The 13,341-nt window shown below is 43.4% G+C and overlaps 1 protein-coding gene across 1 annotated transcript in view; it reads left to right on the top strand.

The window, feature by feature from the left end:
* Window positions 1-13,341, top strand: part of PRDM5 (PR/SET domain 5) — a 160,596-nt gene that overhangs the window by 70,051 nt on the left and 77,204 nt on the right. Inside the window, exons 8-9 of the mRNA XM_068112530.2 lie at window positions 3,783-3,867; window positions 6,424-6,581. Of these exons, the coding sequence (XP_067968631.1) occupies window positions 3,783-3,867; window positions 6,424-6,581 (243 nt within the window). The remainder of the gene's footprint in view (window positions 1-3,782; window positions 3,868-6,423; window positions 6,582-13,341) is intronic.

Raw genomic sequence — 13,341 nt, 5'->3', positions numbered from 1 at the left:
TCTGAAAAGTGGCCGGAAACGGAAGTGACCGGAAACGGAAGAGGAAAAGACACGAGGGAAAAAGGACGAGGATTCTTCTTCCTCGCCCCGCACCGACGAAAGGTGGGATTGATTGAGCCGTGTGGAAAAGCGGCGTTCCCGAGCCTGTCTGGCGAGAGGAGTTACCGGGACGGATACCTGCCCGGTGGACGTCAAACTGTCGTGTGGCCGTGCACCGACCCAGCGTTTGGGCGCCGTTCGCGACACCGTCTAAAAAGACGCGTACGGGTCGCCCGTTGGGGCCTAACACGCCTGGCAAGCGGCGTGGGGCTTTTGGCTTGCTTTCCCGTCCCCGCTTCGCGTGGCCGCGAGGGGCTGTAGCCGGGGTGCCGGGTACGATACCTGCCCGGTGGAAACACGTCCACCCGGGGTTTGTTCAACCGCCCGAGTGCGGCGACGCCGACCATCATCTTGGTCAGGAGGGGCCCAGAGACATTGTGCGGAACCGAGACCAAAAGGGGGTCGTGAGTACTCACCGGGACACACGTATATAAGATGGCCATCTTAATCATAGGGAATTGATTGTGGGTTGGGAATTGTTGATGGTTGTGTATTGTTGATTGCTCGGGGAAAATCTCCGTGGTTGTGTCATTGAAATTGTATGGTATCATTACCATTGGAAATATATCCTTGAACATCAGTTGTCTCTTGGGTGAAATTCATATGGATTGCGTGGCGAAAGCGCATATATAATACAGCTTTCTGGCGAAGTTCCTCTCACGGTCCGGGGGTCACCGAGACCAGGTATTCACCGAGGGGACCACGTAACACTGTCAAGATTCATTGATGAGCTAAACAACAAAGGATATCAGTGTGAGAGATCCACACTGAAGTGGGAAGAACGAGCCTTGGGTAGATATTTAAGTAAGACTATATGTGTTTAGAAATGTTCAGAGTGAGTCAATAGTTTAGAAACGAGTTGGTAATTAAAGCAATGAAAACACACCTTGCAGGGATTGATGGGAAGAGCCAGGCTGAATCGATACAATGGAATCATGTTCGCTAGATGGGATAAAAGAGGGATGTCGAAGCATATTTGGACTGTTTCGACCTCGATAAGTGAACGGAAAGCGGGTTGCTGGAGTGCGTGTGATCTGATGCTCTTTGGGGTTAGATGCACAACAAACTAGAACGGCACTCGGTAGAGCGTGGCATACCTCCGCCAGGCTGAACAGGTTTATGTTTTGTATCCACTAATAGGCCGGATCTGGATTCGGACCTGAACCAAAATCTAATCGGATTGTTCTTGTCACCGAACCAACTCACCCACCAAGTTAGTCATAACTCATCCAGAACTTTTTGAAATATCATGTTATATATCGATTTTGGCCCTATCTCTCATTTTTATTTACATAGACTCGGCTCGTGGAAGAGCTAGTACACTGAGTGGATCAGGATGTAACAGGAAGCAAAAGAAACAGTAAAAAGAAGGGTAAAAACAAGAGCTGGAAGGAGCCAATCAAAATCGCCGTGTGTGTGTGTGTGTGTGTGTGTGTGTGTGTGTGTGTGTGTGTGTGTGTGTGTGTGTGTGTGTGCGCGCGCACGTACATACGCAATTGATTATGAGTTGAACACTTGTGACCATGTCCCATTTTTCATCGCTTCACAACCAAGATGGGCTCCATACCTACTGAGACGCCACAATGCCTATTTCAACAAGTTATTTACAAGTTTATAGTTATGCCAGTTTTTTTTTAAACACTAAATATAAAGGTGTCTTGTGATTCCTTCTTTCAATTCTCGATGGTGCTGCTTGGAAGTCTTGATAGTTGCTACCTACTCATATTTTCTTTCTTTTTTTCTCAATACTGAGGTCATTCATATATCCTTTTATTATCCTCACCAGAGGAGAGGGTATTGCATTTGTGTCCGTTTGTTTGTTTGTGTGTCTGTTTGTCTGCACATCATTTGCCAACATAGACTATTTTTAGACGCTATCTTTTTTCAATTGTGTGACTATAAAATATGTCCAATTAGAATGCGAGTACGTCTACAAAATACGTACTATAAAACCACACAAGTTCAGGCGAGGGTATGCAATCTTTGCTTGTTCTAGTTTTCTATTTTATTGGTGTAACATTTATTTCCTCGTACTCAGTATGAGGGGGCTTGAAAAGGTTTTTTTCCCCCCAACATTATAAAAATATGCACAGCTCGTATCCTTTTCTCTTCTCCTGTCCTCTCCCCGTCCCCCACTCCTCATCCCTCCCCGCTTCCTATCACTGTACCACCCAGTGTCACACAGTTTTCTCCATCACAATAGGTTAGTTTTCTGATGGCATTGGAATAAAAGTATTGTTTTGGCTTTGAAACTTTTTGAAAAGGGGGAAAATCTTTGAATAATTTTTACCTCCATCACCGAACGTAGACGAGGTTATGTTTTTACCTCTGTCTGTTTGTCTGTCTGTCTGTGAGCAGGATATCTCAATAGGTTGTGGTCGGATTCAGACAAAACTTGGACATGTTGAGTATGTGACACGGTCAAATTCACTCAATTTTGGGGAAGATCCGGATATGACATTTAAAAAATTTCTTAAGTTATTCTTCACTATTGTGATACAGCATGATATACAACATGACATTTTAAAAAGTTTTGGACGGAGTATGACAACTGGGTAGATGAGTTGGGTAGGTGACAGAAACAAGCTGATTAGATTTTGATTAAGGTCCTCATCCCGATCCGGCCTGTCGGTGAGATACAAAACGAAAACTGTTCAGCGTGGAGGAGGTATGTGCTCTGAGTACCGTTCTAGTTTCGATGTTATAATCTGTCAAAGGTGAAGCATGAAATCGGATATTGAGGAGGTGAAATTCATATATTGAGGAAGAGTAAGCTCAGCTGAGCTTGCCACGAGGATGTGAGCGCAGATGCTGTCAATGCAATTTCAGTTGGACGTAATGCTGATTTCTATCCCATCTTATGCCAGAAACACATCTGTTACACAGCTTTCAGAGGAACCTATTGGGTTACACAGATTTCATAGCAACGTGTTTGGTTAACCTTCCAAGATGAGAATCCAAGCTGTTTGCCATAAATTGCATCAACAATCTGATCCAAATACCAAGGTTTGGAAAATGCGAACACCTGCAAGAAGCTAGAGTATGAAGAGGAGCAATCAGGTATTATTAATGATAAATATTCTAGGAGCTTTCCTTGTATGGAAGATGGGAGAGCATTAAGTATGGGAGAGCATTGCCATCAGGTTTGACTGACCACATTGAAAACTCCTCGGTTCTTGTTTTGTACGGTGTAGCCCATCGGGCAGAGCAGTCTAGAACAGTGTTTGTCCGTCTGTATGTATGTATGTATGTATGTATATATGTCCCCTCAAACGTATACCAATCAGAGCCTGAGGACCTGGTCACATGACAGGGTGATATGATTACATCTGATGTCATTATGGCGGTGCTGTGGCTGACTTTGCTAACCTAAACTTTTTGACCTATTGTATATGACTCTTGCTGAGTTTTTGAAACAAGAACATTTATTGGGACCAGTAGGGGACATTCTCCCAATTCTCCCTCTTCTTTTACCTGTTTTTTAGAGGAGCAGATCAGATTTGACAGGAAGTTGGATTAAACCAGGTGTCTGTTTGTTTGGAAGAATTAAAAATGTATACATATATATATATATATATATATCAAAATCTGAGCCAAAATGAATATTCCAGTCATTTGAAGGAACATTTTGCAATATACCATCCGGAGTACCAATTGAGTGCGTGCATGTGTGTGTGTTACAGGTCCATGAATTGTTTAACTGTCAACAGTGCGACAAAAAGTTTGTTTCCTCGAACCAACTTCGAAGGCATATGATTACACACTCTGGTAACCACATAACTGAACAACCACATGATCAGTGCATGCCCCTTTCCGGTATCTGCTAACTTCAGCCCAACCACCTCGACCCATGACCTGATACCTCGGTCCATGCCACCTTCATTCACAACCATTTGTGCCCAAGTTAGTACACGGTCAATGCATGCACTATAAGAGAATTATTTCATTTCATAAGGTTTTGCTTTACAATGATTCTCCATTGTATTTATGCTCCGTAAAAATTGTTTACCTCATGCGACATTCCACTGGGTGGGATTTGATGTTGCGAAGGCATTAATAGTTCCCTTCGTGAATTTTTCTGGAAAATCATCTTCAGTGACTTCAGTTTACTTTGATGACCTCAAACCTGCAACAATTTCCTAAGACAAAATCAATAAAATTGTAACCGACTCGATCTCCTGAACAGGCGACGTGAGTCTATTGGAGAATTATCTCCAAAGACTCCGGGCGGAGGTGAAACTGCACATGCGTGATTAATCCACCACAATGCGGTTGTTTTACAAATTGCACCACGCAGCTGGCTTGACACAGGAGATTTACCTGTGCTGGAGGACGAGATTGCTTTTAAACAATTGCCATGTGCTGTATTTAAGTCGCAAACTTAAAGGTTTAATACATAATGAGAATGGGGGGGACATGGGAGTGAAATGCAAAGAAAAGATAGAGATAACTGGATGGCACACTTTAATGGATGGCAACAGTATCTCAGTTATCTTAATATTAACTTATCTCCGTTATCTTGATACTGTAAGACCCCAGTTTACGTCGGTGATGCGTTCTTGCAAAATGCGATGAATATCGAAACAAAGAAAATCGGAGCAATTGTTCTCATAATAATTAATTTAATAAGCAGGGGAAGTGATCCTCACTTCAAAATACGTCAGGTACTGTATTTTGCATTTTACCGATATTACCCTTTTTAATTAATGACAGTTATATTGAAGTACAAATACGTATATATACACTGTAGTGTATGTATGTATGTGTATGTATATATATATATATATATATATATATATATATATATATATATATATATATATATATACATACTAGCAGAAGTACCCGGCGTTGCCGGGCGGGGGAGGGGAGGGGAATGGGGGGGAGGGTGGAGGGGAACGGGGGGGGGAGTGGAAGAGAGGGGGGAGGGGGAGGGGGGAAGAGGAGGGGAGGTGGGGGGGGGGGAAGGGGCACAGTCAGAAGTGGAAGCTCTTTTATGGAGAATTTATATCTTAAAGGGGAGGGGGGAAGGGGAGGGGAGGGGGGGGGGGAGGGGAGCAGTCAGAAGTGGAAGCTCTTTTACAGAGAATTTATATCAAGGGTGGTTTTTATATCAAGGGGAAGGGTGTTTTTTTTTTTTTTTCCTATAACACTCCCAGGCACTCACTGATGAACCTCTGAAAGTTTGATGAAGATCCGTTCAGCCATCTCTGAATAAAACGCGGACACACACAGACAACTCACGTTTATATAATAATATATAAATCGGGATTTAAATTTAATTCAAAAATTGATCCAGACGTCTATTCTCTTTCAAACATTCAAACCGACAGAGTTAGTTATTTATCACAGCATCTGTAGAATTTTCACCCTTTTACTCAACTCCGTTTCACTGTTATTTGGTGGAGAAAAAAGTCAACTGAGCTTTATAGATATATATATATATATTACCAGACATATTGAAATATTACCAGACACAATTACCAGACATATTGAAATAAAAATAAACCTCTTCCAGAAGTCGTCAATGGTGGTGGTACGTCTTCTTCTTCCTCCTACTTCAATGAACATAGGCATATTTATCGATCAGAGGCAAATTTAATAACCCGGCATCCAATAATACCACCATCCATTCGACGAATAACATCTAATTTCACTTCTTAGGTAACACTTTTACAATGCCTCATAGCCAATGATTTATTAACCACCCATATATGCAAATTATCTCTTATTATATCCAAGCTCTGAAGCAGCAATGACACAAACTTGAGCTGAAGTGTAGCATGGCACAACTCTGTCCTGATCATGCCAAGTATTACTTCACTTGCAAAACATCCAGTTGTTAAGAAATTTTAAAGTCTGTATTTTTCCTGATTCAACTTCAGATTACAATAAAAACCAAAATAAGCTGTTCACCACATTGCATAATTTCTTACACGTATTAGGCCTCCATGTCTTCCATATTATATGGAACACTGATTACAATACAACCGAGCAGAATGTTTTGACGACTCGGGGATTCTTACACCTCAGCTAATTGACGAGAACACCTACTATCTTCACCCAACTGTTGAATCCTATCACATCCTCATTTAATCATTTTGCTCCAGTCAACTCTGACAAAATGTCCACAATAAAATCTGTCGATGAAATCACTGGTAACCTGGATCCCATTCCTGCAAAGATCATGGTCTTTGGTCACACTGCTGTGTTTCCTGTTGTTACTAAAATTTATAATTTCTCCATTGAAATTGCAATTTTTGTTCTTTCTTCTCAACATGTAAAGACCCTCTTCGTGTGTGCCTCCCATGCTGTTGCACATAGAAAAGCGCCCTTTCAGCTGTGAAGTCTGTGGAAAGTCCTTCAAGCGCTTAGACCAGGTGGCATCTCACAAGGTCATTCACAGTGTGGAAAAGCCATACTCCTGTAGAGTTTGCGGAAAAGGATTTGCTCACCGGAATGTCTACAAGAACCACAAAAAGGTATAATAGTACAGTAATATCATATGTATGCTGTTTTTATTTTTTTTGATTTTGCTTTTTCTCAAAATTCACTCGGCTTTCCTTTCATATCTTTGCAACTGACCTCTTGCTTTAGATAATTCAACTTTATTTTCATGTGAGTTGATTTTCATAGACACTCAATATCTGGGTTTTATTATACCAGTACAACGACTCCCTATGGGAGCGGCAGGAAGGGTCATGTTGGTAGATCTATGCTCGGGTACGATAAGCATATAATGCCTCAACATCGGGTTTCCTCCCTTTCAGTTTAGTGTTAAACAGCAGTAGTTGTTACGGATTCGTCACTTCCGCCTTTGTTGTTATTATATACTTGTAGGATTTTTAGTTTCAGGTAATATTGTTGTTAAGATTTCTGTGTGAAATGGAGATGGCTTTAGTAAAAGGTAAAAATAAATGTTTGTGGAGGAAAAAGAAAAACGCGACAAAGAGGAGAGAAAGAAGAGGAGAGAGGAGGAAAATTGGGTGGGGAAGGAGACAGCTGTGAGTCGCATCGAGGAGGCAAGCGGACTTCTCGACATTGGTTGCAAATGAATTGAGGCTTCCCGGGAAAGGGATTGCCTGCGACATCGTCACATATTGCGATTGCAATTAAACCTGCGTCTCAGGTTTTGGTACCGAGCGTGAACTATTGTTGGTGGGAAAGCAAGCGCCTCAATTACAGGCTGATCTGCCATTTTGTCCTCGTAGAGGCCGTCCACCTGGTGAATCGTGTTTTGTCATTGGGATTCCCATATCGACCTCATCGTGTGGATCACCGTTGTTTCCCATATCGGCTTAATACCCATATCGACCTCATCGTGTTGATTGCTGTTGGTTTCCATATCGGCTTAATCGTTGGTGGACGTGGGGCATGGATTGCACTCACGTTTTGGGGGATCGTTACCCCGTGCCGCCATTTGCCCGACCTCTCACCTCGTAACTCCTCGTTCCCAGCCGCGCCGATACCTGCCTGTTGTTCTTGCCGTTCTGCATGACTTCGACCGTCACCCAGCATGGGGATTTGTGCACGGACTTTGGGATTGTTACATTCAACTCACATTTGGCGTATCGTGAGTTCATTGATTGGAGAGTATTGGGGAATGATGGTACCATCATATGTATTGTTCATGAGATGCAAGTGATATTTTCATTGTACTTTCTTTAATAGTGTTATTATTGTGTATATGAGAGTTCTTAATACATTTACTTATTTTGTTCTACACAATTGCATTGGTGTGGTTTTACAATGGTTTATTAGAACACTCAACAAATCTTTCTGCCGCGTTCCCTCGCGAGACTGAGGGGCACCGTAACCAGAGTTTGGGGAGGTAACACGTAATAGAAATTGGGGGCTCGACCGAGATTGAATTCCCTAACATTCCCAAATTTGACAATTTTTGTGTGAAGGTTAACAGGCTTGCTAACTAATAGTCACAATGTTGTTTGACGTGGAAGATTTTGTGACGTCCCCTAACGAGGCACAGTTCCAGGCGTTAAAAAGATCGGAACTTAGGATGTTTGCTAAATACTGTAACTTTGAGGTCCGAGTCAATATGAAGAAGACAGAGATTCAGACGTTGGTGGTAGAATATTTAGTGGGAGAGAGAAAATGGGAAGAGGTAGCATTGTATTGGTTACCAGAGGACAAAGGAAATATGGAGCTCCATAAAATGGAGATGCAACTGCAGAGCCAGGAAAGATTAAAAGAGTTGGAATTGGAAGAGAGGAGGCAGCAATGAGAGGAAAGAAAAGCAGAAAAGGAACGAAACGAGACGAAAGGAAAGCAGAAAAGGAACTCAAGGAGAAAAGAGCAGAGGAAAGGAAAGCTGAAAGGGACTGAAAGGAACGGGACATGGAGTATCAGAGGGAAATTCAAGGAGCTTGAATTACTGGGAGGACGGAGAGAAATCTTATCCGTGCCGGCTAGTTCGACAACAAGTCAGAACTCTTGGGATATTGGCAGGCATGTAAGATTGGTTCCACTCTTTAATGAAAAGGAGGTTGGCAAGTTCTTTTTACACTTTGAAAAGGTGGCTCAGATGTTAAAATGGCCTGTGGAGTCATGGACTATGTTAGTACAAAGTGTTCTGGTGGGTAAATCTCAAGATATCTATTTGGCTTTACCGATTGACCAATGTGCAAATTATGAGACAGTTAAGAAAGCTATGAAGGTTACCTCAAAGGCTATGAATTGGTCCCCGAAGCTTACCGACAAAAATTTAGGAATGCCAGGAAGCGGGAGAATGAGACCCATGTGGAGTTTGCCAGAGAGAAGGAAACTATGTTTTATAGGTAGTTTGACTCGAAGGAGATTGGGGAAGACTTTAACAGAATACGACAATTGATTTTGATGGAAGAGGGATCTTAGGATCCTGAGTTCAAATCCCGGTCGATCACTGAATTAACGCCAGGGGGGTTGACTCAGCCTGTCATCTTTCTGAGGTCGGCAAATTTGAGTGCCAGCTTGCTGGGATGAATGAACCCGGTGTGTACCCCGATTTAGAATAGGTACACCGTATGCCTGCGCATCGTAAGAGGCGACTAAGGGTTGGCATCAGGAAGGGCATCCAGCTATAAAAACGTTGTTTCAAAACAGGGAACCATGATTGTCATGGGGCCCGCAAGGCTAGCCCCCGCTCTCGCGGGGAAAAATGGCCTTAAAACGATCATTCATTCATTTTGGTGCAAGAATTTAAACAGTGTGTCCACGCGGACATGAAAATTCATTTGGATGAACCAAAAGTACCTGAGTTGTATGAGGCTGCAACAGTGGCAGATAACTATGCCTTGACACACAGGATGGGGTTTCACAAACCTAACTTCCCGCCTAGAGTTAATCAGGTTTGGAGAGCAAATTCTCATGGAGGCGACCCAGAGAGGAGTATCGAGCAAAATCTGGTACCTCAAATTTTAGTGATCAAAAGACCGACTGTCCAACGCAGACCTACCTTCCAGGGGGCCCGGCGCAGACCACGGGATTTTCCTCCGGGCCTACTTGCGCTTTTTGCAAGAAACCTGGGCATTTGATGTCCTAATGTTATGCCCTGAAAAGAAGAAATCAGGATCGGAGTCAGGCTCGTTCAACTCCGAATGCATTGGCCAGTGCGAGAAATCATCCTTGGAGGACAGTGAATTGTGAAGGCCCCTGTGCCAAACTTACTGCATTAGAGAACGACCTTGTCCAAAAGGGTTACAAACCTTTCATTTCAGAGGGGTTTGTGTCACTGGATGGGAACTTAACTAACCAGAGACCTGTTAGGGTATTGAGGGGCATGGGAGCACATCAATCTTTAATGCTCGAGGGCATTTTGCCATTGTCTGAAAAAACTGCAACTGGGGTTAGTGTCTTCAACAGGGGGTTGGTGGCTTCGTTAAAGCTCCTCTTCATGTCATCCATTTGAAGTCTGAGTTGTTGTCAGGACCGGTCACTGTGGGGTTACAAGCCACTCTTCCTGTGGAAGGAATTTCTTTTATTATCGGGAATGATTTGGCCGGTGGTCGAGTTTCAGGAAATCCGATGTTGGTTGAAAAGCCCAGTATGGAAAATAACACAGCACAGTTAGAGCAGGAGATTCCTGGTATCTTTCCATCATGTAGAGTGACTCGTGCTATAGGTAGGAAGTGCTCTGAAGAAAATGAGAAGGAAGGTGATGTGTATTTGGGTTCCAAAGAGATATTGGAGGAAAGGTATGGGAAACACAGTAGGAAAGGGAGTGACACCAAGGAACCGAATGATAAGGTTTCATCTAGACCAAGGGATAAAATGGAGTGTTCGTCTGAGACATCTGGGAACGAGGCTGAACAAACGGTGCTTGTCCGAAAGAGACTTGTTGAAGAGCAACACAGAGATTCTGAACTCCGGAATCTGATTGGTAAAGCCATAACAGAGGAAGAGGCTATGAAGGTACCCGTTTGATACTTCATGAAAGGGAAAATACTTATGAGAAAATGGAGACCACCTGAGGCACTAGCGAATGATGAGTGGAAAGTTCATTACCAAATTGTGGTGCCACCGCCGTACCGGAAGGAGATATTGAGTTTGGCACATGAGACACCTTTGGCCGGGCACCTTGGAGTGAACAAGACATGTGACAGAATATTAGTACATTTTTTCTGGCCAGGATTGCGACGTGATGTGGCGGAGTTCTGTAAATCTTGCCATTCTTGCCAGCTGGTGGGAAAACCTAATCAGAAAGTCCCTTCTGCACCTTTAAAACCAATTCCAGCTTTTGAAGAGCCATTCAGCCGAGTCATTATTGACTGTGTAGGCCCTTTACCTAAAACTAAGGCTGGACATCAGTATTTGCTGACCATCATGTGCGCTTACACGAGGTTCCCAGAAGCAGTGCCTCTTAGAAAAATTACTGCGGCAGTTATTGCGAAGGCCTTGATTCAATTTTTCACTTTGGTTGGCCTACCTAAGGTCATCCAGTCTGATCAGGGTTCCAATTTCATGTCAACACTTTTTCAGCAAGTGGTACACCTGTTGGGAGTGGAGCAAGTAAGATCAAGTACTTACCATCCCGAGAGCCAAGGGGCCTTGGAAACATTTCACCAGACATTGAAGAATATGATCAGAACGTATTGTTTTGAATATGACAATGATTGGGATGAGGGAATACCCTTATTGTTGTTTGCTACGAGGGAATCCGTTCAGGAGTCATTGGGATTCAGTCCTTTTGAGCTTGTGTTTGGACACGCAGTGCGAGGACCATTGAAATTGGTGAAAGAACAGTGGCTACAGGAGGAGTCGCAGTCAACAGTGGTAGAGTATGTGTCAACGGTTAGTCACAGATTGGCAAAGGCTTGTGAAGTTGCAAGAAGAAACTTGTAAGTGACACAGGATAAAATGAAAGTGAGACATGACAAGAAATCTCAGATAAGAAATTTCAGTCCTGAGGACCGAGTGTTAGTGTTGCTTCCTGTTCCAGGTCAGCCACTACAGGCTAGGTATTTTGTTTGGTCCCTATGCAATCGAAAGGAGGGTTAATGAAACAGATTACATGGTGACAACTCCCGACCGACAGAAAAAGCGGCAGCTGTGTCATGTCAACCGACTGAAGAAATATTATGAGAGGAAGCCTGTGGAAAAAATGGTTCCTGTCTCACCTGTCGTGCCTGTAGTCGGGGTGCAAGAAAATCCAGAGTTAAAAGTCTTCACTGATCACAACCCCTTAACCTTCATTCAAAAAATGAAAAATAAAAATCAGAGGTTGATGAGATGGAGTTTGTCTTTGCAGGAGTTCAACTTGGAAATTGAGCACGTAAAGGGCAGGGACAATGTCGTGGCCGATGCTTTATCCAGAGTGAGCTAACTTTGAAAATTCCTGTAGGTTGTTTGAAAGTGTTGTTGCTTTCTTCTGGGGAATATTAGTTATTGTTGCTCACGTGAGTTGATCATTTGGGTGTGAGTTTTACTTTTGTTTGTTAAAAAGGGTTTTTGCATGAAAAGAAAGTTTTCACTATGTTCAAACTTTCTTTCTTGAGGATGGAGAGTTACGGATTCGTCACTTCCGTTTTTGTGGTTTTCATCCACTGGAAGCATTTTTAGTTTCATATACTATTATTGTTATAGTTTGAGTGAAATGGAGATAACGGTCTTCAAAGGTAAAAACTAGTGTTTTAAAAGAAAAACGAAATGGATCGGGAGAAACCGGAAGAAGAAGAGGAGGCTGAAGCGGAGCAAGTGAGGTCGAGAGAGAAAGGCCGATTTGCTTTGAGGTATCGAGCGGACGCTGGCGAACGTTGGTCACGAGCGAATATTGGTTTCCCCAGGAAAGGAATTCCTGTGACAGAGTCGTTATCGCTGTGACAGATAAACCAGCGTGACGGGTTTTGTGGTTCCGAAGTGAATCGTTGTTGGAGAGCAGATACGCCTCCATTACGGGCCCGTCCGCCATTTCACCTCGCTCCAGCCATTTCACCGCGCCCCAGCCGTTAGCCTGGTTCGCGTGTGTGTCGTGGATTTTGATTGGGAATTCGCTGTTTTCCGCTTGGGAGCCGCTGCTCGTTCATATCAGCGTCCTTGTCTGGTGAACCGAAGGTGTGAATTCCCAGTCGCCTTTTGGGTGCACTTTTGCCTGACCGATGTCGGCCCGACACCCACCCAGCAGCGCTTTGGCAGCGTCGACTGTCAGCAGTCCTGGGTTCTGGTCTCAATACGACATTTTTCTTGTGATCACCGGAGCGTGGATCGACTTTGGCCTGGTGCCGGGACAGTGACTTTGGGGGTGTTACATTTCGCTCACGTGGAGCACCGTGAGTTATTGAGTTAAGAAACTGGTGGTACCATCATAGGAATTGTATGGTATTTGTTGTGCAATTGAGATTTTATCTATCTATAATTCCACTAATCTCTGTGTGTATGTTTGTATGTTTGTTTGTCTGTGACCGCTGTTTCTCGACAACCACGGGTCCGATATACTTGAAACTTGCCAGGTATATTGCTGGGGACCCGAGGATGTGCCTTTTCAAGGTTTCATATTAATCGGAGAAGTAGTTACCGAGCTATGTCCAAAAAACGATTCAACCAATCAGAGAGCAGCGAGCTATCACGTGTGCCGAACGTGGCGAACAGACTCTGCCTCGGACGGCACATTTGAGAGCGTATTCATTTATTTCACGTTGGCAAACTATGTTGCCGTTAAACTATGTTTTAAAACTAATTAAAACTAATTTGCGATTCTTTCGCTTTCCTGCGCTTTTGTGCACGCTATGGCGATTTCTTTACCAAACTCCG

This window comes from Myxine glutinosa, chromosome 4 (genome assembly GCF_964187855.1).
Source record: "Myxine glutinosa chromosome 4, kmMyxGlut1.1, whole genome shotgun sequence".
Lineage (NCBI taxonomy): Eukaryota > Metazoa > Chordata > Myxini > Myxiniformes > Myxinidae > Myxine > Myxine glutinosa.
Note: the sequence above shows the minus strand (reverse complement) of the source record. Positions and strands in the feature narration are given on the sequence as shown.